The 21,484-nt window shown below is 36.4% G+C and overlaps 1 protein-coding gene across 1 annotated transcript in view; it reads right to left on the minus strand.

The window, feature by feature from the left end:
• LOC107571101 (uncharacterized) overlaps positions 1-20,450 on the minus strand; it is a 44,604-nt gene extending 24,154 nt beyond the window's left edge. The window contains exons 1-8 of the mRNA XM_016257376.1: positions 20,408-20,450; positions 19,749-19,784; positions 17,414-17,672; positions 16,681-16,826; positions 16,161-16,440; positions 15,919-16,058; positions 13,552-13,643; positions 13,380-13,476 (exon numbers count right to left, since the gene is read on the minus strand). Coding sequence (XP_016112862.1) covers positions 13,380-13,476; positions 13,552-13,643; positions 15,919-16,058; positions 16,161-16,440; positions 16,681-16,826; positions 17,414-17,672; positions 19,749-19,784; positions 20,408-20,450 — 1,093 coding nt within the window. The remainder of the gene's footprint in view (positions 1-13,379; positions 13,477-13,551; positions 13,644-15,918; positions 16,059-16,160; positions 16,441-16,680; positions 16,827-17,413; positions 17,673-19,748; positions 19,785-20,407) is intronic.
• Positions 20,451-21,484: the final 1,034 nt, after the last annotated feature.

The following is a 21,484-nucleotide window of genomic DNA, read 5'->3' on the forward strand; positions in this document are numbered from 1 at the left end:
GGAATTAGGATTTGTAACAATTTGTTTAAGCCAATTAACCTTACATGTATTATTTAATGTAGCAAAGTCCAAAACATTTAAGCCACCATTTTCATATGAATTCATAATAACTGTCTTCTTTATGTAATGTATTTTATTTTTCCAAATGGTCAATCAATATTTTGTCAATTTCTTTACATAGTTTTTTATCAAGATGTAAAGCCATTGCTGCATAAATAAGTCTAGAAATACCCTCTGCCTTTGGCTAATAAGAGACCTCTCCTTAAGGGGTAGAGTTTTAATTACAATGATTTAACTTTTTTTTAGTTTTTTCAATAATAGGACTAAAATTTAGCAAGCACCTTCTTTTCTGGTCTTTGGTTATCAATATTCCAAGATATTGAACCTCATTCTTTAAGGGAACAGTTTTGAGACATTCCTTTATGGCCATAAGCTCACATTTAGTCAAATTTGAGTATACCCCAGATGCTCTTGAAAATTTGCCAGTTAGATCAATTGCCACAGATATCGCGCATTTTTCAAACTCTGGTGAAGTAGTGCGCCGTCATGATGTAGTATTTTGGCGCATGCGCATTAAACAAAATAGACACTACGTATTATTTCAAGCTTTCCATTTCTGTTCAAGTTCAAATTGTTCTAATTTGTTGTGTAGTTAGTCCAAAGACTATGGTTAGACTCATTCATGACTCATTCACCTAACTAAAAGTCATATTTACAGTGCAGTGTAGCCTATAATAGAAACCAAATGTAGGCTATTTGAATGCAAATTAATTTTGTTTAGATTTGTTAAAACATTTGCTTGCTATTAATGCACTTAAATGTGTTTAAGTAACTTAGAACAACATAATAATATTGATAAGAATATTACACAGATGTAAATTACAGTACTATTACATACAAATACAGTACTCTCATAAATGACACTGTATTTCAAATATTATGTAGAGTTCATAGCACAGGAGCTGGTGATGAAAATTTCAACAATAAGTTTTATTGGAGTATACTGTATAAGAAATTGTATTGAAGTTTAAAAGAAAAATAAATTTCAATTGCATAAATGCGCATAGTATATATTATAGACAAAATACATTTAAAATACATTAACAAATGTAATTTTGGAGAACACACTTAAGATGAAATTAAAATCAATTATTGTACATGTGCTTTAGTATATTGATAAATATATCAAAATAAGTGTACTTATTTAAAGCACAATAAAATCATAATTATGTAAAATATATATGTTTAAGTAATACTTAATTAGACATTATTATAAAGTGCACTTAAGTATGTTAAGACCCATTGTCATTAAAGTGTACTCTCTTTAAGTCCGTTATCTGTTTCTGTTCATTCTCAGCTGCAGACAAATATAAACGTCTAAGAAATCCTCACATGGTGTTGCTGTAAATGTCGTCAGGGAAGTTCCCGACACGAATCACTGCCCCGTTTATTCTGTAATCATAGTAGCTCAGTCTGTTAGTGATGGCCACTCTGTTCACTTTGTATTCATTCAGCAGATCCACTCTCCACCACGGGTTGGTCTGTGTGTTGGTGTATGAACCGCTGTCGCGTAAACCATCAGCAACGTTTCTAGAAATCCAGTCCTCTAACTGTGATGACTGGCTCGCGATGCGCCATAGTGCTGTGTTCTCTGGAAAAAACTAAATAAATAAGGATCAAAGTCATTTTTGTTCAATTCCGACAAAACCGTCATCCTTGTTTTATTCTTTATGGAATACTTTAACAGACTTCCTCAAAGTTCCTCAAAAGCATTTTACTGAATTATTTGTTCATTACCATCAATGTCAGAAGCGCCATGCTGTTTAAATGAGCCCTTCTCAGATTTTTAAGCAGAAGTGTATTTTGAATGCATCTTCCACATTTCCAGTCCTGAAGAACACTTGCATTTGCTTGTGTCATCATCTGATCTGAATTTAATCGTGACACTATACATTTTTGTCTGATTTCTCTTAGCTTGACATTTCAATTGCATTGATGTTAGTGTTAGCTGCCTCTTTTATAGGCTTGATGAACTTAGTGAATTTGTCTTTCAGATCAGACTGAACCAAAGCTTTAATTTTCCAACATCATATATTTTGTTCTAGGCCTGTATAGTGATGGGTTTTGTATATTAGAGCTGCATAATCTAAGTGACTGGACAATTATTTTAAATACATTCTTAAAGAGGATTTTTTTTTGTCTGGCAAAACCTGTTTGGAAATAACAGTGGACCAAATAAAGTAAATGCCACTAAACACAAAGGTTCTTACCATATGTTCCATTGGCCATTTCTTGAATTGATAACAACCCTGTGTGAGCAACAAGATTCAAATTAATTTCAGAGATATTTAAATGTAATGTTCATTTGAATTTACCCCTTGGTAATTTTATAAGAAAATACGGGATTAGTTTCCATTGTACTGCGGATGATACTCAACTATATATCTCAAGACCAAATGAAACTTCTAAATTATCTAAGCTAACAGAGTGTGTTAAAAATGTGAAAGATTGGATGACCAATAATTTGATATTATAAAATTTGGATAAGACAGAGATATTACTTATTGGACTTATTGTAATTCTTAGATTACATTTTGCATCTAGACGGATGTACGGTTACTTCCTTTACAGTCAAAAATGTGTGTGTTATATTAGATAGCAACTTGTCTTTTGAAAATAATATTTCCCATGTTACAAAAACAGCATTCTTCCATCTTAGAAACATTGCCAAGTTACGAAACATGTTGCCTGTTTCTGATGCAGAAAAGCTAGTTCATGCATTCATGACCTCCAGACTGGACTATCGTAATGCACTGCTAGGTGTTTATCCTGCATCCTCAATACACAAGCTATAGGTAGTCCAAAATGCAGCTGCTAGAGTTCTTAGTGCTTTTTCACATTTGACTCCTCAACTCTTGTAGCGTCTGGACCACTCAAACACACAATATATATTTTGTTAGCTAGATTTAACAAATACTCTGTAACACCCCAGGAAGCTGAACAGGCCCCTGGTTCCATAGCAATGCTGACACCAGATACTTTTACGACTTTGTGGAATGTGAGCAGAGACTCTCAGCTGCATTTTCCAGAAGCAAGAGGCACAAAGGCAGTGTAGAAATGGACTTTTCTACTAATTAATTCATAGGAAAACCTTTCTTTGAATGAACACACATGATCCTTCAGGTCATTGGGTATATTATTGTCATTGTGTATTTGGTCTTTGAAATTGTATACTGTTATGCAGGCTTATAATCGAAACACACTCCTGTCAGCTTACATATATATATATATATATATAACTTTATCTTTTGTATTCGAGTTTCATTTGCAAATGACCATGCTTTCAAACAAAGGGCCATAAAAATGCCCCAGTATCTCAGAACTCCCACTTGAGATTCCAGACTTCCTCATTGGACAAGCCCATCTTGAGAGGCGTGAATCTTTGCAGGCTTTAAAGGCCGCACTCCAGGGACCCACCCAGTCGGTGGTTCTGTTAGGTTTCGATAAGACGCTCCAACGCTCCAGAACATCATAAGCTCGTGCCAGGCTTCGGCCTTGTCCTTTCCATTTCAATCAAGATTCTCTGACTCAAAACTGGTTCTTTTCATCGACCCAAATTCAGCAAAGATCAACTGGAAACCTTAAGATTGCATCAGGAATCTCTTTCAGACAGACGAGACTCGCAAGTATCAAACTTAGTCTTATTAATTAATACATTAAGTATCAGTGACACCTTTACCTTTTGAGTTAAGCTTTAACCCTTTCCTATACCAACTGTATGTGTGTGTGTGTGTGTATATGTGTATGTTAGACCAGTTTATGTGTTTATGTAGGATGTTAGACCAGTTTATGTGTTTATGTAGTATGTTAGACTAGTTTAAGTGTTTATGTAGTTAATAAAACCTTACTTGTATCACACTTGACGTGGTTCATTGTTTGCTTATAACTGGAGTCACTTAATCATGCAGATTTATGCTACAAGCTTTTGTAGAATTGTACAGTAAGAAAGTTATTTCCTTTAACCAGGAAATTAACGTTCTTAGAATTGACAAGACAGTTGACCCTGAGAGGTCAGCTAAATATCTACAGCGGATCTAAAATATTCATAATTAATTATAACTAGTTATGGTTAATTATTCATATTTCCCATGAGCTGAGTTGCTACACTCTGGAATAGCCTTCCTGATTATGTTTGCGATTCAGACACACTCTCTCCGTTTAAATCTAGATTAAAGACACATCTCCTTAGCCAAACATCCACATAATGTATCTCATAACCTTGTACTTCAGTTATATCTGATCAAATGCACATTATCATTCTTTGCTTGGTTTGAACAGCAGCTACGCTAATTTTTCTCTATTTCCTTCTCTGTTTCTGCCACGGGATGCCCATCTAGGAATTGCACAAGCTTCGGTCTGGATCCAACCCTTATGAAGATCCGAGATGACTGAACACCTGAGAAGAGAAAACACCAACCCCTCAGAGGACCTTAGATGATGGCAACCCTGAACCAACAAACAAACCTACTAAAGTTTGCTGTAAGTTTGATCGCAACATTTAATCATTGCTGTTAATAGTGTTCACCATTTGTTTGAATACATGTCATTAACTAACTGCATGGTTTTTACTGTACATTTCTGCCATATGGACATCATTTAGTCTATTGAAGTTATTCTTTACTTCTTTAATTGAAGTCATTTTTTACTAATGATTTCCCCTCATGCGGGCTGTTAACCGCTGTGACCAGGTTGAACTTGAGAACAAATAATTCAGACTGGATCAAATGCTTCAATGCACAGATCTGACTCAAAATAGTGATTTGTTCATGCTATTTCTCTCATTAAAGGTGTAGAAGGATTTGTGTCTGTTGCTCACACAAAACTATTGTCAGCCAGTCTTATGGACATATTTTATGGTTCCTTTTTGTCATTTTGGAGCGTGAAAGATTAAGTTAAGAATTCTTCATTTACTAAGTTTTGTTTTGTGGTAAACTGTCTCTAATAATCCATTTAGTCAGCATGTCCAGCCTTGAAACAAGTAGATTGTGTAAATCTAAGAATCTCCTGTAGACTCGCTACCTGGCTTTCTTGATTTTTAAACAGATAAACACAGAGATCATTAAATAATTTTTCAATCAGGGTGGGGGGTATGATTGCACTCATGCTGAGTGCTTGATACCTAGTGCTTTGTTCTGCACATAGGAATGTAGTTAGCACTCCTCTCACTTTAGAGAGTCATTATGATGAGTACTCCGAGCTATACTCTAAAGCTCTGTACTGCAGGTTGTTAGGCTCTCTGTGAGCCTCCCTGATAAGCGGCACTTTAGATTGAGTTTGCTGTACTCACCTCGCTCTAGAGGGTTGTTATGCTGAATGCTTCGCTACATAGAGCTCCGTGCTGCAGTTATATTGGGCTGTTGTGCTCTCTTGAGCCTCCCTGATAAGCTGTCCTTCAGGTTTAGCTTGGCAGTACACCCCTCGCTTTAGAGGGTCATTATTCTCAGTATGCCACTCCCTAAGTCAAGTCAAGTCAAGTCTGCTTTATTGTCAATTCTTCCACATGCACAGCACATACATACAGAGAATTGAAATTGCATTACTCTCAGACCCTTGGTGCATACAGATAACACTAACAGTAGAACATAAATAAAGATAGATACAGATTAAATATAAAATACAACTAAACAAATATACAAATAAGGTAATGTAAAAAAATAAATAAAGCAGCACAAGGCACATGGCAGATAGAGTGCAAACCAGTGAAGTAAACAACAGTGCAGATATAATGATTGTAGTGCAAAGAGCATATTCAGACTGATTAAAGTGACAAACAGCTCAGAGAGTTCTTTATTTAAACTGTCAGAAGAGGTAGTTGAATGAGGCAGTGAGCATAAGAAAACATTTACATACACAAATGAGCAAAGATTCAACACTAGATTTGTTTTGTAAAGCAAATGAAAAAAAACTAAGAGAATGTATTCCAGAGATCCAGTAACAAATGGTGCAAAATCTGTATGATGAGATAAATGAAGTACATAATAATGTGAGGTATTTGGACCAATCAGACACACAACTATTTGTTATATTTAACAAATAATATCTAACGCCCCCTCATCTAACCAAAGGACCAACTATGAGGGTCTATGGACCCTTCCCCCGAAATGCAACTAACACCTCAAAAGGACAGAACAGGCCTCTGGTTCCATGACAACCAAAAACAAACCATCTGATAACACTAGTTTTATTGCTCCAAGGAATGCAGGCAGGGCAGCTCTTACTCAAGTCTCTCTAAAACAGACACATAATGCCCATAACAATTGTCTCTGCTCTAATTAGTTTATAGGAAAACCTTTCTTTGAATGTACACACATATCCTTCAGGTCCTTCACACATATCCTTGTGTATATTATTGCTGTTCTTGTATATTGTCTTTTGTATTATATACTGTTTTATGCATGCTTATGATAGAACCACTCATTCATGTAACCTTACAAATACTATGTTTGGTCTCTATGAATTCGTCTTCGGATGATCAAATTCAGACTGTATATCATATGTTTATACCTATGCAACATATTAGTGTTCTAAGAACATTTAGTAATTTTGCATTAACACCCAATGAGTTCCATATGCAAATTACCATGCTCTCACACAAAGGGTCGTAAAAATCTCCAGTATTTCCAACCTCCTGCTAGGAATTTCAGCCTTTCTCATTGGACAAGCCCATCCTGAGAGGCGTGAATCTTCTCAGACTTTAAAAGGCTCACTCACAGTTCCGCCCATGTTCTTCTTCTGCTAAGTCTTCTGCTAAATCTTCTGATTGCTGAACATGTGGAGAGCCTGAGCCGGTGCGGGCGTGCCCGGTGGGCTCCAACACATAGCCAGTTCAGTCTGCGTTTCTGTTAGATTCTGAGAAGATGAGGATGTGAGCTGGAACGCTTCTGCAACTCTTAAGTCTGCACCAGGCCTCGGCCTAGTCTTTCCATTCATCAAGATCATCTGACTCAAAATGGTTCTTTCTCATCACCTAACTTCAGCCAACTTACTGGATCCCCAAAGTGCATCAGGACTCTCTTTCAAACAGGCGAGACGTGCAAGTATAAAACTTAGTCTTATTAATTGATGCATTAAGTATCATTTGCACCTTTTACAAAAGTGTGTTTGAAATAAGAAACTGATGTTTCCTTCAGGCTGTAGATCTGCTGAATATCAAATTGTACCATAGCTTCATGTTTTTATTTCTCTTCTCTTTACTGCTTAAGTTCCTATGCCAACTGTATGCGTGTGTGTGTATGTGTATGTTAGACTAGTTTAAGTGTTTATGTAGTTAATAAAGTCTTACTTGTATCACACTTGAGGTTGTTCATTGTTTGCTCATAACTGGAGTCCCTAATCATTCAGATTTTTGCTACATGCTCTGAGTAGTATTGTACAGTAAGAAAGTTATTTCCCTTAACCAGGAAATTAACGTTCTTAGAATTTACAGACAGTTGACCCTGAGAGGTCAAGTAAATATCTACAGCGGATCTAAATATTTATAATTAATTATAACGTTATAATTAATTATTCATATTTCCCCTTTGAGCTGATTTGTTACAAATGCAAAACATGCAAAACAACCATGAAAAAACTTAAGGAACAATATTTCTGACTTCATTATAAATTTGGAACATGACACATGCAAAGGATCTAGAGTATTTTGGGTTAGTGCAAACTAAACCAGAAACAGCAACATTTTGGAACAAAGGAAATCTCTGTGTTAACATTAGTGTGAATCTAATAAAATAGCAGATACATGTATGTTGTACTTTACCCAGTAAGATCCACAGGCAATTGTAGAGCTTCTTCATGGTTGATTAAAGGCGTCTGTCTTTCTCTTAGGGTGGAGAGTGTGTGTTGTTTAATTTTTATTGAGGACGACACATTTAACTGCGCATCACATGATCAACCTCATCACTCCTTCCCTCCTTCTCTATCACTCACCTCTCTTTCCTTCTCTGTCTCAGAATTTTAAGATAGTTTAACATAATTAAGTACTTTATTTTCTATAAGGTCTAAAATGTATGTTGCTGCAAACTTAAACTTCACCATAATGGTAAAATGTATTATAATGGTTATTTTCACACACAAAAAGAAAATATTTTAAACACAAGTCTGCAAACTGCCAAACATACACACTATTGAATTCCAGTGTAATGATACATCACAGTACGCTCCCTTTGGCGGTGAACAAAGATGGTTTCTTCTGCATACATGAATGCAGAATTACTGTACAGCAAAAGGACATGTCCCTTCAGTTTTGTGAACAGTTAGATATTTGGACAGTATGTGAAGGAGTAAAAATATGCTAGTGTTTTGCTAGTGGTTAAATTTAATTTCATTAATGGAGATGGATGGATAAATGCACATAACCATCTTCATTTATAAAACTCTGTAATATGACAAATATATATAAATCTAAGGCAGCATAATTTGTTTTGCAAACTGACCAGAGGAAATAAACAAATAACAACATAATGCAAATAATCCAAATAAATACAAAGATTCTCTGAAGGCACGATCTTAATTCTCCGAAACCCACACAGATCTGAAGGTTTTTTTTAAAAAGAGTATTTGTTGAAGTCTCAAAACACACTCATATCCAAGACAATCTATAAATCCATGTAACTGTTACCAGAAATAACTTACACTATCTTGTTTTGTATTGAACCTTGAACCTTTTATTCAGAATGCCTTTTTACTGTCTTTTTATAATTACTGTACCTTACTATACATACATATAGAGAAGCTGTTAAATGACTAAGATCTATATTTAAAAAATAACTTTTTTGTGGTTGTTGCATTCAGAATCCATTTGACAAATGGGCATTATGCTTCTGACATAAAGAACAAAATGTAAGAATAATTTCAAATCATGCATTCCAAAAAAGTCAGTAAAATGTTCTGAATTTTCTGTATTGATTTTCACAGATGTTTTATTCGAATCACACATTGCGTTGTATTTTGAGTTGAAGGAAATATCTGTTAACTGAAAAGGTACTAGTCATTTTTTTTTTTTTGCAAGGGAAAACAAAAACTTATTCTCGCATCCGTTTGCTTAGAAACAAGCTATTCAGACATTAAATCCATTGTTTATGTATGTGTCTGTACAGTACGGTATATTTTGTGCATGTAGTTTCTTTTTTAAGGGAATGCCTCCAGTGTGACGTCTGAAGTCTGAAGCACATGTCTAAATATGACAATAACATTGGCCAGCGACAGCCTATGACTTCACTACCAGTGCGACCATATTATAAAAGGACGCTGGAGGAATTTTCTTTTGATACCTGAGAATTTGCATTACTCGTGTGGTATGTGTGGGTGAGAAGCACACGCGTTCAGTTCTTGAGGGAAATGAATGCATTCATTGCACTTTTTGCAACTCATTTCAATGTCTGACTCATGAGTAAGTGGGATGTGCTCATTGTTATGCATTCACTAGACTACTGAGAGCAGAGGTAAAGCTTTGCATTTTACTCGAGAGTGTAGACAGCATTTGCATGAGCACATTTGGGTCTTGAGGGAGTTGAACAGTCTCAATGGGATGCATTCGCGGCAGTTTCGTTGATTCTTGAGGGAATCTAGTTTTTGAACAGAGCATGTTTGGCTCTTGGGGGAACTAAATGCATGCTGCGTGACACGATTGCACTGAGAAATGCTTTGTATGCTTGATTCTCTTTTTGAGGGATGAGAATTGTGCGTCTGCCGCCCACGGTTCAGGTCTCGAAAGGTTACAAAATAGATGAACGATGGTAAAACATACAGTTAATTGTACCTAGCATGTATGTAAAATGTTATCTTAGAGAGAGACGGATAGAGGGAGAGGGAACAGAGCCCCAAGAAAAGGGCCCCAACAAAGAAAGAGAGATCACCAGACAGGAAAAGAGACCTCAAAGAAAACAGAGCAACAGTTACAATCTTCCTTTATCCCTTCCTTGACCATTTGATTAAAAACTAAATTTGAGACATTCAAACTGACCAATCAGCAAATTACAGCTTTCCCCGACGTGCAAAAGGTGTGACAAATAGCAGACCTCCGATGTACTGTATACATATGTTGGCCTGCAGGCCTTGATCATATTCAGCACTACTTCTGTGCCTTCAGTAATGCCAAATGGCCCTTTTGTTACTGAAGATAGGTTTGGGACAGGAAAGCAAAACTCTTTGATCATTTTCAACCCTACAGGTTGCTAGGCTCTATGTGAGCCTCCCTGATCAGATGCTCTTAAAGGAGAGTCTGGAGGTGGTCCCCTCACTTAGAGGGTCGCTATGCTAAGTACACCACTCCCTAAAGCGCTCTCTCTCCCCAGAGCTCTGTTCTGTGGCTGTGTTAGATTGTAAGACTCTTTTGTGGGCCACCCTGATAAGCTGCCCTCATTTTGAGGGTCTTCATACTGAGTGCGCCGCTCCCTGAGGGTGGGGGGCATGATTGCACTTCCCTCACTTTAGAGGGTAATTACGCTGAGTGCTTGCTCCCTAGTGCTTTGTTCTGCACATAGGAATGTAGTTAGCACTCCTCTCACTTTAGAGAGTCATTATGATGAGTACTCCGAGCTATACTCTAAAGCTCTGTACTGCAGGTTGTTAGGCTCTCTGTGAGCCTCCCTGATAAGCGGCACTTTAGATTGAGTTTGCTGTATTCACCTCACTCTAGAGGGTTGTTATGCTGAATGCTTCGCTACATAGAGCTCCGTGCTGCAGTTATATTGGGTTGTTGGGCTCTCTTGAGCCTCCCTGATAAGCTGTCCTTCAGGTTGAGCTTGGCAGTACACCCCTCGCTTTAGAGGGTCATTATTCTCAGTATTCCACTCCCTAAGGCATTGAGCATAAGAAAACTGGCTGCCAAAATTAATAATGTACGGTTAAATAATAATTATCTTATTGCTAAAATCAATGTCAAGTTTTCATTGACTAAAACTAGACTAAAATACTTCAGGTTTTCTTGGACTAAAACTAGACTAAAATGTTGAGACTTTTAGTCGACTAAAACTTGATTAAAACTAAATAGGATCAGGTTGACTAAATATGATAAAAACTAACAAGGACATTTGAATACGGGACTAAGACTAAGACTAAAATGAAAATAGCTGACAAAATTAACACTAGTTGAAGTAATAGAAAAAAAACACGTTGACTTACTGATCATGTCATATCATATATTTACTGTGTACCATTTAATAAACTGTTGTTAAACTTGCTTGGTTTTCACAACATCAATAAAGATGATGCTGCTGACATCTAGTGGTGAAAAATATTAGCATTCCAAACGTGAATTAATATTAAGAACTGCATTTAGCAGTCCTCTGAAACTTTATAAAGTTATATTAGGCTGCGCCTTTTTGTATGGGGATTTTTGTCCTTTTTCTTAACACTAATGACTACGCAATAGCTAAAAACGGAAAAACAAATCTTACTTATTCAAATAAAAAAAAAATTATATTGTTATGAATATTGTATAAAATTATAAAAAAAAAATATATATATATATCTATATATACATAAAAGTATGTAAATTATACCGAAGTAACACTCCCTCTTTGTTGTCAAGTATTTTACACTTTATACAATACAAATGGCTTCAAAGCAGCTTCACAGAAATCAGTTTGCATGACTTAAAATTCAATTTCAGGAATCAGTACTTTCAGTTTTCATGTACATCTTTATTGTGATCAACACTGAGGAACGGAGAATATTCCAGCAGGTAAATAAAGAACACCAAAGCTGATCTGAAGAGAGTTTAGATTTCCCCATCATCTATTTCTTACAGCACATTGAGCTGCAAATTAAATAATTTTCCATTTTATTTGTAATATATACAAATGTATTCAAATAATTTTACTCCAAAATCAACAGTCTTTTTCAGTTCCCTTTCATGGGAACTTCGAACTGCGTCCTCTAGGGGTCGCTATGGGGACGCCTCGTCGTAACCCGTGTCTAAAGCATACATTGAAAAAACACCAACTCGTTGGCCGGCGACAGCCATGACGTCACTACTGGTGCGACTATAGTATAAATAGGCCACGGGAGCACACATCATTCACTTCTTCATCTTCATTGACTGTTTTATTTGAAGCATGCATTTCTGTGGTAAGAGCGATCTCTATTCATAAAAACTAATTATAAAAACTATATTATTTGTTTGGGTGAAGAGCATGCACTGTGAGCGTTTTTTCCAAGGGAAAAAGCTCCACTCTCGTTTGTCTCTCTTTTCGAGGAAAGACGTCCGGGCTGGGGTTACGCTTTCATGCTACCCTGACTGGTCTACTGTATCTGGGTCACCCTGAGGGGCTTCCCGATCACCAGGATACCCCCTCTTGCTGAGGCATCGAGCGGAAGGCATAGGTGGCATTACGAGAACCTTCTTGTGTAAATGCTGTCTCAGGCAGTGCTCCCCTCACCTTGAGGGTTGTATTGGAGCTTGCCTCTCCTGTTTGGCCCAGTACTTCCAGGTATCTGCAAACAGATGCTTGGAAAACTCTAAATCCAAATACTATGGTAAGTGCACACGTAAGCTTTGCGCACTTTTCTACAAATCCACATAAGTGGTAAGTGTGCACGTTATGCTTTGCCCACTTTTCTAAAATCCTGTATGGTCAGTGTTAAGCGTTATTGATCTCGTTCCCTTTCTCTGAGTTGGTTTTGGGCTCCACTCAACTAGTGTGTCTCTATCGACACACTCTGGAAGCATCGCTCCCCTCACCATTGAGGGTTATTGTGAGTATGGTGTTTCTTTCGAGCGTTAATCCTCTCTGAGGAGTTGGATTCCTCGCTCCATGGGCTGTCCTCGTGGTAGTATTGAGCAGTGCTCCCCTTTTTTATCAAAGGGTTACCTGGAATGAGCAACGCTATTCCTCTGAATTCGGAGTTCTCCTCTCACATGAGAAGTTTGAGTTCTACTTAGTGCTCGCCGTGGTTCTGGCATGCACTCTCCTCAGCATGGTGGCGTGGGTATACCGTTCCCCATAGCGACCCCTAGAGGACGCAGTTCGAAGTTCCCATGAAAGGGAACGTCTCAGGTTACTTATGTAACCATGGTTCCCTGAGTAGGGAACGAGACACTGCATCCTCTAGGTTTCTTGCCATGCTGCGGACGCAAGCTTCAGATGAAGAAGTGAATGATGTGTGCTCCCGGCGCCTATTTATACTATAGTCGCACCGGTAGTGACGTCATGGCGGTCGCCGGCCAAACGAGTTGGTGTTTTTTCAATGTATGCTTCAGACATGGGTCACGAAGAGGCGTCCCCATAGCGACCCCTAGAGGACGCAGTGTCTCATTCCCTACTCAGGGAACCATGGTTACATAAGTAACCTGAGACGTTTTCCAGTATGAACACACTCACCCGGTGCAGCTTGCTTCCGCATCACTTCCTGTTTGGGTGGTTGAGACCATTGCAGCATCATGACAGAAATCCCTCGTTTTGCCAGAGCAGATTGAAGCTGAAATTAGCAGATCTCTTAAAATGGGTTTCAGTGAGACATTATTTCAGATTTCTGTATGTTTCCCTCTCTCACCTGTGACAGGATCTGGGCTGTCGCTGCAGGTTCAGACAGACTCGAACTGGACTTCAGTTTCATCTTCACAAAGGTTCTCTTAAATAAAACACCTACAAGGGAAGATGAGAGTGAACATAAACAGACCGAAGAGAAAAACAAATGCTAAATGTAAATATTAAAAACATGAAATGCATTGTGACTACAATATCTACAGCAATTTCGTGCAAATGAATCTGTCTCTTAAGATTAAACAGATGCAATGAGAGGTTGTCTAATGTTTCTCAAAAATCAATGTAAAACAAAACAAAAAAGACCCAGATGACATTAAAAACAGGTTAACTTACAATAAGGATTGATATGGTTTAGTGTCAAACACAAATGCATTTTTTGTAGTAAATTATTGAAAGCTGAGAGCATGCAACCATGGCTGGACTTACCATTGGGCTTGAGTGGGCTGCACCCCATGCCGCCTTTGCCCGTTTACGTTTGTTTGATTTGTTCGTTATATGCCAGTCAGAATTCAGAAATTACTAGACACATTTCCACTGCGCACACAAGATCTAAATGGGCCAGCGGGTGCTACAGCTTACAACTACGACCTTCGAGGTCACAATCAAACAGCATAAACTGGTATTTATGATTATTTGACATAGAAGAAGAAGGACACACGTATTGAATCGCGTCTGCACCGATTAGTTTGTTATCACATGGCTAAGTTCCTTTAAACAGCTCCATTAAGCTTTTATTAAGAATAATGATACATTCTCAAATGTTCACACCTCATTTCTTTACAGAGGATGATTCTATATTACTATATTAATGTTCCACTAAATTATGCGGTCATCTGATGTTTTGAGCACTCTCTCTCGTCTTACTGCCATTACACATAGTGGGGAAGAAATGTCATCAAAATTATTTTAAATAAAAAAGCAATTTAATTAGATGTTTTTATAACATAGCTATGTTATAGGGCTTAGCCTATCACACAAACAAGAGTCCTGTTTTTTTTTTTTTAATATCTGCACAATCGCAAATGTACAATAAACAACAACTTGCTGAGTAACTTTCAGACACAAAATTCAGTTTTGCTCCGTCAGAAAGAAAATAGAACACACAGCAGAACCGCTGCGTTTCTGAACAACAGTGTTTTGTTCCTCAGCATTACAGGGACCAGCAAATGATTCAATCAGGCTATAAGTACAGTCGTTTGCAAAGTTAAATGAATCAGCTTTTTAAATGAATTGGTTGATTCAACTCACTCATTAAGACAGTCACTTGCTGCCACCTACTGGTGGTTGAAAAGTAGCTTATTTCATTTTTGCAATAATTTAATATTTCTACATTAAAATGTTATATTTAAACTTAACATTTATGCACGATCCATCTATGAATTATGTTGATAGTGATTTCATTTGATTGTTAATAGCCAGCATGTCTTTTTATTCGATTGAATTTATTGATTGAATTAGAACCTAAAATAAGAGGACACAGATGACAATAACTTTTATAATACAAGTAAGCCGCTATAAACATCTCTGGCTTTATTTTTTTTTGCTCAAAATTATTTCAGGGTTTTGATCTCTCAACTGAGAGAACACATCCTGTTTATTATATTATAATGAATATTTAATATTACATTTAAACTTTAACTATAGCCTAGACATGTTGCATATTAATTGTACTATTTATGAACCTCAAAGCATATGTTTGTGTATTTTGTGTTACTCCAGAATGGTTGAAAAGTAGCTTATTTCATTTTTGCAATAATTTAATATTTCTACATTAAAATGTTATATTTAAACTTAACATTTATGCACGATCCATCTATGAATTATGTTGATAGTGATTTCATTTGATTGTTAATAGCCAGCATGTCTTTTTATTCGATTGAATTTATTGATTGAATTAGAACCTAAAATAAGAGGACACAGATGACAATAACTTTTATAATACAAGTAAGCCGCTATAAACATCTCTGGCTTTATTTTTTTTTGCTCAAAATTATTTCAGGGTTTTGATCTCTCAACTGAGAGAACACATCCTGTTTATTATATTATAATGAATATTTAATATTACATTTAAACTTTAACTATAGCCTAGACATGTTGCATATTAATTGTACTATTTATGAACCTCAAAGCATATGTTTGTGTATTTTGTGTTACTCCAGAATGTTCTATTTAAGGGCATTTGTAGTGTAGGTATAGGGCCCAAACATAACCTCAAGCCCAGGGGCCCCCGCCCCCCTAAGTCCTGCCCTGCCCTGCATGCAACTGTTTAAGTTTTATATTTTCAAAAACAATAAATTTCCAAATATCAACTATTGTGAAAAATTTAATAGTTTCACAATAGTTTAGTTTCCCAAAACACAAAATTTCATCATACCTTCTCCATAGACCGCCACCTCACACAGAGTAAGAAACCTTGAATATCCAGGAATGATCAGATTCACGTATCGACCCTCCATATTGTTACATATGTAGGTGGAGGAAACACCAGCTGGAATGCTAGAAATCACAGCACATCTAAAGAGAGACACATAAACATTATTTAGACTTCTAGTCTTTCTTCACATGTGTTTTCAGGGATTTTTATGGATATTAAGCCACTAAAATAGAGGCTCTCACATGGGATTGTTGTTGCCGTTGTTCTCCAAAGAGTTTCCAATGCGAATCTCCGTTCCATTTAATCGTTCTGCACAGCAGTCTATTCTGTTTGTGATGACAACTCTACTAACTCGGTACACAGAACTCAGATCCACCCTCCACCATGGGTTAGTCTGAGCACTGGTTGAGGAACATGCTGAATATGACTTTGTTAAACCTGGATTTAAATCAATGGCCTTTTGAGCTAACCAGGTGCCATAGGTTGATGACTGTGTGACGGTTCTTCCTGTTGCCAAATTATCTGGAAGATGTCACAGTGTCAAGAAATGGTTTTAGTCAGCATATTTTATATCTGAAAGAGTTTCAGGAGGTTTACTTCAATCTAGGAATGCATTTCTATCAGATCTGTATGAGATGGTTGAGTCTTGACAAAGTCCCTTTCAAGGAATATCTTTTCACTCGCACGGCCATATTTGCAACATTTGCAACAATATTTGCCTGGGAAGGGTTTAGACCAGGTTGATAAGTAGCTCTGAATTACCTGGAAAAATCACATAGACTCCCACTTCACAGAGAGTAAGAATCTTTGAAGTTCCAGGAATATTCACAGTAACATAACGTCCCTCCATCCCATGACACGAGTAGCTGTAGGTAGCTCCTGCTGGAATAGTAGAAACTACAGCACATCTGGAGAAAGACGAAAGAGTGAGCTGCTCCTGTGCTTTTGATGCTCATTATTAGTATGACTCTTCACTTGTATTTTCTTCTTTTATCCTTAAAGTAGAATTGAAGCAGTCAGTCAAGTTTACATTGTTTAGTAAAGTAGATTGTCACTTTAATTAAAAAATATATATAGCAAACACGATGAATGTAAATGATTTTCTAATAGACTGTATTGTCTTCAAAACATTCAAACTTTAATCTTTAAAACTATTTTAAACTTCAAAATATTTCAAACTGCAAACCGTCAAACTTTTAAAACTTTTTAAAAGTTTTGGATTATTTATATGAAAATGTATTGTGGTGTTTAGTGAGGATTTCGATTTCAGAATTCTGAATTCCAGGCAATTCCAGTGAACTGTTGCTGCTTTCTGTATAGGCCTATTTTTGATTTTATTTTGTGGACTTAATTAATTATATTAAGACCAATCTTAATATAGTCTAAGCACCTGAAATTAGTGAAATTAGTGAATATAGTGAATATAAGAAAAAGACCAAATTACTGACCAACAAGCCAGAATCTCTTTATATAAGAATATATCAGAGATACTCACACTGGGTTGCTGAGAAGATCTGAAGAGTTGTTTCCAATCCGAATCTCTGCCCCATCTATCCTGCTTTCACAGCATTCGGCTCTGTTAGTGATGCTCACTCTGTTCACACCATACGTCTTCATCAGATCCAGCTTCCACCACGGGTCAGTTTGTGTCGTAGTATGAGTACAGGTGTAGCTCAACCCATCCAGAGCGTTTGGGGCATACCAGTTGGAAGAATCTGAAGAATGAACGGCTGTTCCCCATGCTGCTACGTTCACTGGAATATGTTTAGTGGAAAACCTTTTTTACCATTACATTTATTTATTTCTATTCTGACTGGAAATGATGGGTTTCTGTCAGTACTTGAAGTGGAAAAAAATAAGTGCCGGTACTCCCCCCCCCTATTTATTTATTTATTTATGTTTTTTATGTTAAATAACTACTTTTTAATTTTCATAATTCACAACGTAGGCTATGTATAGTGCCACAATCAATAAGTAATTAAACAAACGTTTTCAATACAAATAACCAGAAGTCAAGCTGTGATACCAAACAGGACCACAGGGAGACGCCAAAGACCACTAAACCTCCACTGGATACATTCAGAATCGCTAAACGTCTTACCATCGCATAACACCTCAGTCAGCCAGCGTCCATTATAAAACTTTCTTGCTTTTAATCCAAATACACAATGAAAATAATAATTTACTGACATCTGCACGTGATTCACTATTCTCTCCACAATCTCTGATGAAATTGGTCGTGTTTTTCACTGCATTAGTGCTGTTTTGTCCAACTATTTGAATTTGCTTATTGGATCCTTGGACTTTCCAGGAGTTTATCGGTTTCCCCTAATGATCACAAAAACCTGCTTCTTTTCATTTTTTTAAATTTTGTTTTCATTATAGAGTACTGATTCAAATTAGTAATGAATTATTATTCTACTTCTCCTGACATGCTCTTGCACCTCACACAATTTGGCTGAAATGATAACAGCAGCCTATAGTGTAACAGGACAGCGCCCAAACATCCTCACATTATATTATTTCTTTGAAAAATTTTTTTTTGAAACTTTCTGAAGAAGTTGACGCAAACATGGGTTTATCGATGTTTTTCTATTGTGTTATTCTTGTATGTCTTTGGACTTAAATGGACTTGTTTTATGCATTTTTGTGATTACAAATAAATGGAGCATCCGTGACTGAACAAGTGTTTTCTCATTTTATGTAAAATAATTAAGCATATTAGTTGGATTTAGCATCACTGATGCACACTTCTGACACAAAGTAATAAATTACTGACACTGTAACTTTTTAAATTGTAAATCATTGGTAAAATATAGATGCTGGAGACTTTTTAAATCTTTATAAGGACAAAACGTCCGCTTTTGTCAAGTTAGTTTTGTGATAGTTTTCATTTATTTACCCCCTCGCTGGTGAAATGATGCTGTTTGTTAATGGCGGGCTTTCAGAGTAGCGCTGCTCCGACAGTGGAAGCGCAGCATTGGTCCTGCCCGGCTCGTTGTTAGCCCTGGCTCACACTGGCCAGGCTGTGGAAAAGCGACAACCCCTGCAGTAGACCGACTTGCATTCATTCATGCGATTTGTCGAGATGAGAGGTGACCCCTCCTGTTAGTGTGATTTATATACACCAGACACTGACGCTTTGACTCTTAGTACCAGCAACATGTCAGAAGTGCCAGTACGCACGAAAAAGTGCCAGCACGCTAAAGACTAAAATACAGAAGTGCCGGTACTGCGTACCGGTGCGTACCGGCCCACTTCAAGCACTGGTTTCTGTGAAGCTGCTTTGAAATTATGAGTATTGTAAAAAGTGTTCAAAAGTTGGTGCCACTATGATTTCAATGTGAGTTTTGCATCTGTCACTTTTAAATGTTTTGTTTCCCATCTTACAGACTTCACAAGATCACAAGACTTTTGCATTTTGTTCTATGCATGAAGGCTGCCTGTCAAAACTACCTAAAATCACACAAACACCGTCATGCCTCTGGTCCATCATGAAGGGAAGTGTTTCAGGAATACTCATTGTAAGTTGTAAGTGGCATCAATTATACTTGTTGTATATTATAAGTTGTCCTTCTGCTTTGTTCAGTATAGATGTCAAATTGTTAGGTTGAGTGATTTGTAATGACTGAATTTTTCTGAGCCTACTTTATTTTAAACTTTAAATGCACTGGTTTTTAAATTTCCTTTGCATTGATTAAGTTCTTTTTTTTTATCATGTGTCTGAAATATGTATATTGTAGAGCCCCGAAAATGTTTCACAGCATCACAAACTCACTAACAAAATATGTGATAGTTTATTGAGGAAATTTAAGAATTTTAATCTTTACCTTCTATTCCTGCCTTTGTTTGAACGGAGAAAAACCCTTGAAATGAAAAACACAGAATGATGCTTAGTATTTAATGGCTTAAATGTATTTTTTTAATAAGTGTAAACCTACATTTTGCTAGATTTACAGTTAAGAAAAACACACACAATATTGTTTGAGGGTGTTTAGTTAACATTAACCAAGAACAACACATTCAATTATGGGTAATGCTTTACAATAAATTTCATTTGTTAACCTTGTTAGTTCATGTTAACTACATTAGTCAACAAACTAACAATGTAAAAAACAATTCTGAAGCATTAATTAATAATAATTCATGTTCATTTCAACAATTTTTCATCTATACTGAACATGTTTTAAATCAAAACTTGTACATTTTAATATTATTTAATTAACCTGAGCTAACATGAACTAACAATAAATGGTGTATTTTTATTATCTAACATGAACAATTATTTATAAAGACTGTAACAAATCTGTTGCTCATTCTTAGTTATTGTTAGCTAGTTAACGGATTAACTAAGGTTAAAGGAAGGTTATTGTAAAGTGTTACCCAGTTATGCTTTAGTGTCTTCTGTTAAGTGTTTCTCTGTCTGAAAGATGAAGCTGAAAGCAGACTGTAGGTCACTAAGATATTAAACAGATTGTGTTTTACTTACCCAGTAAAAACGACAGACTCTTGTAGAAAACTCTAATGTTCATTTCAAGCGGTCCGTGATTCTTTCTGCTTTCATTTGAGTAAGTTTGAATGAATCTTGTTCCTGAGAGAAACACATTAGTTTAACTTTACATCAGAGTCACATGATCTTGTCTCTCCTCCCACTTTTCTCTCTGACTGGAGCTGAAAAAAAGGTTTACACACATACATAAAAGAACAGAACACCCATCCATCTAAAACCATATTTTAGCAACAAAACAAGTGAACACAATTTCACTGAAAATAATGACTTTTCAGTGATTAATGATATCAAAATGTCATTGCTTATCTCTTTGATGGACGCTTTTTTTCTAAAGCTAGCCAAGGCATTAATGTCATGTTGGCACGCTTACATTAAATACAAGGTGTAAAAATCAATGGATACCTGTAAAGAAATCTGTGTATGTAGCCCGTTACTGATTACAGATTACACGATGAAAACTAGTTGGTAACATAATCTAGGTTACTCATTTTAGATAATGCAATCTGACTGCTTTTTAGATTACTTTTAAATTACTTTTTATCAGACTTCTTTTAAACTTACCATTAAACGTACCATATTGATATAAAAAAAGCAATGAGAAAGAAACTGTTCAATTGTTTATATCAACATGATAAAATGCTTTAGTGAGTTGATAAAAAAAGGTAATATATCATTAAAAAAAATTAAATTAAATTAAATAAACGCGAACACTAAAATTATAAATATTTTGAAATCCCTGCGTTATATGAACAAACATTAAAGGGGTCATATGATGTTGCTAAAAAGAACATTATTTTGAGTATTTGGTGTAATGCAATGTGTTTATGTGGATTAAGGTTCAAAAAACACATTCTTTTCCACATACTGTACATTATTGTTTCTCCTCTATGCCCCGCCTTTTTGAAACGCGTCAATTTTTACAAAGCTCATCGATCTGAAAAAGCGAGGTATGCTCTGATTGGCCAGCTATCCAATGCGTTGTGATTGGCCGAATACCTCAAGCGTGTGACGGAAATGTTACACCCCTCACCATACTGTGATGCCGTGTCCGGCCGG

Source organism: Sinocyclocheilus grahami, unplaced genomic scaffold, assembly GCF_001515645.1.
Source record: "Sinocyclocheilus grahami isolate Dianchi unplaced genomic scaffold, SAMN03320097.WGS_v1.1 scaffold1549.1, whole genome shotgun sequence".
NCBI classification, from domain to species: Eukaryota; Metazoa; Chordata; class Actinopteri; order Cypriniformes; family Cyprinidae; genus Sinocyclocheilus; species Sinocyclocheilus grahami.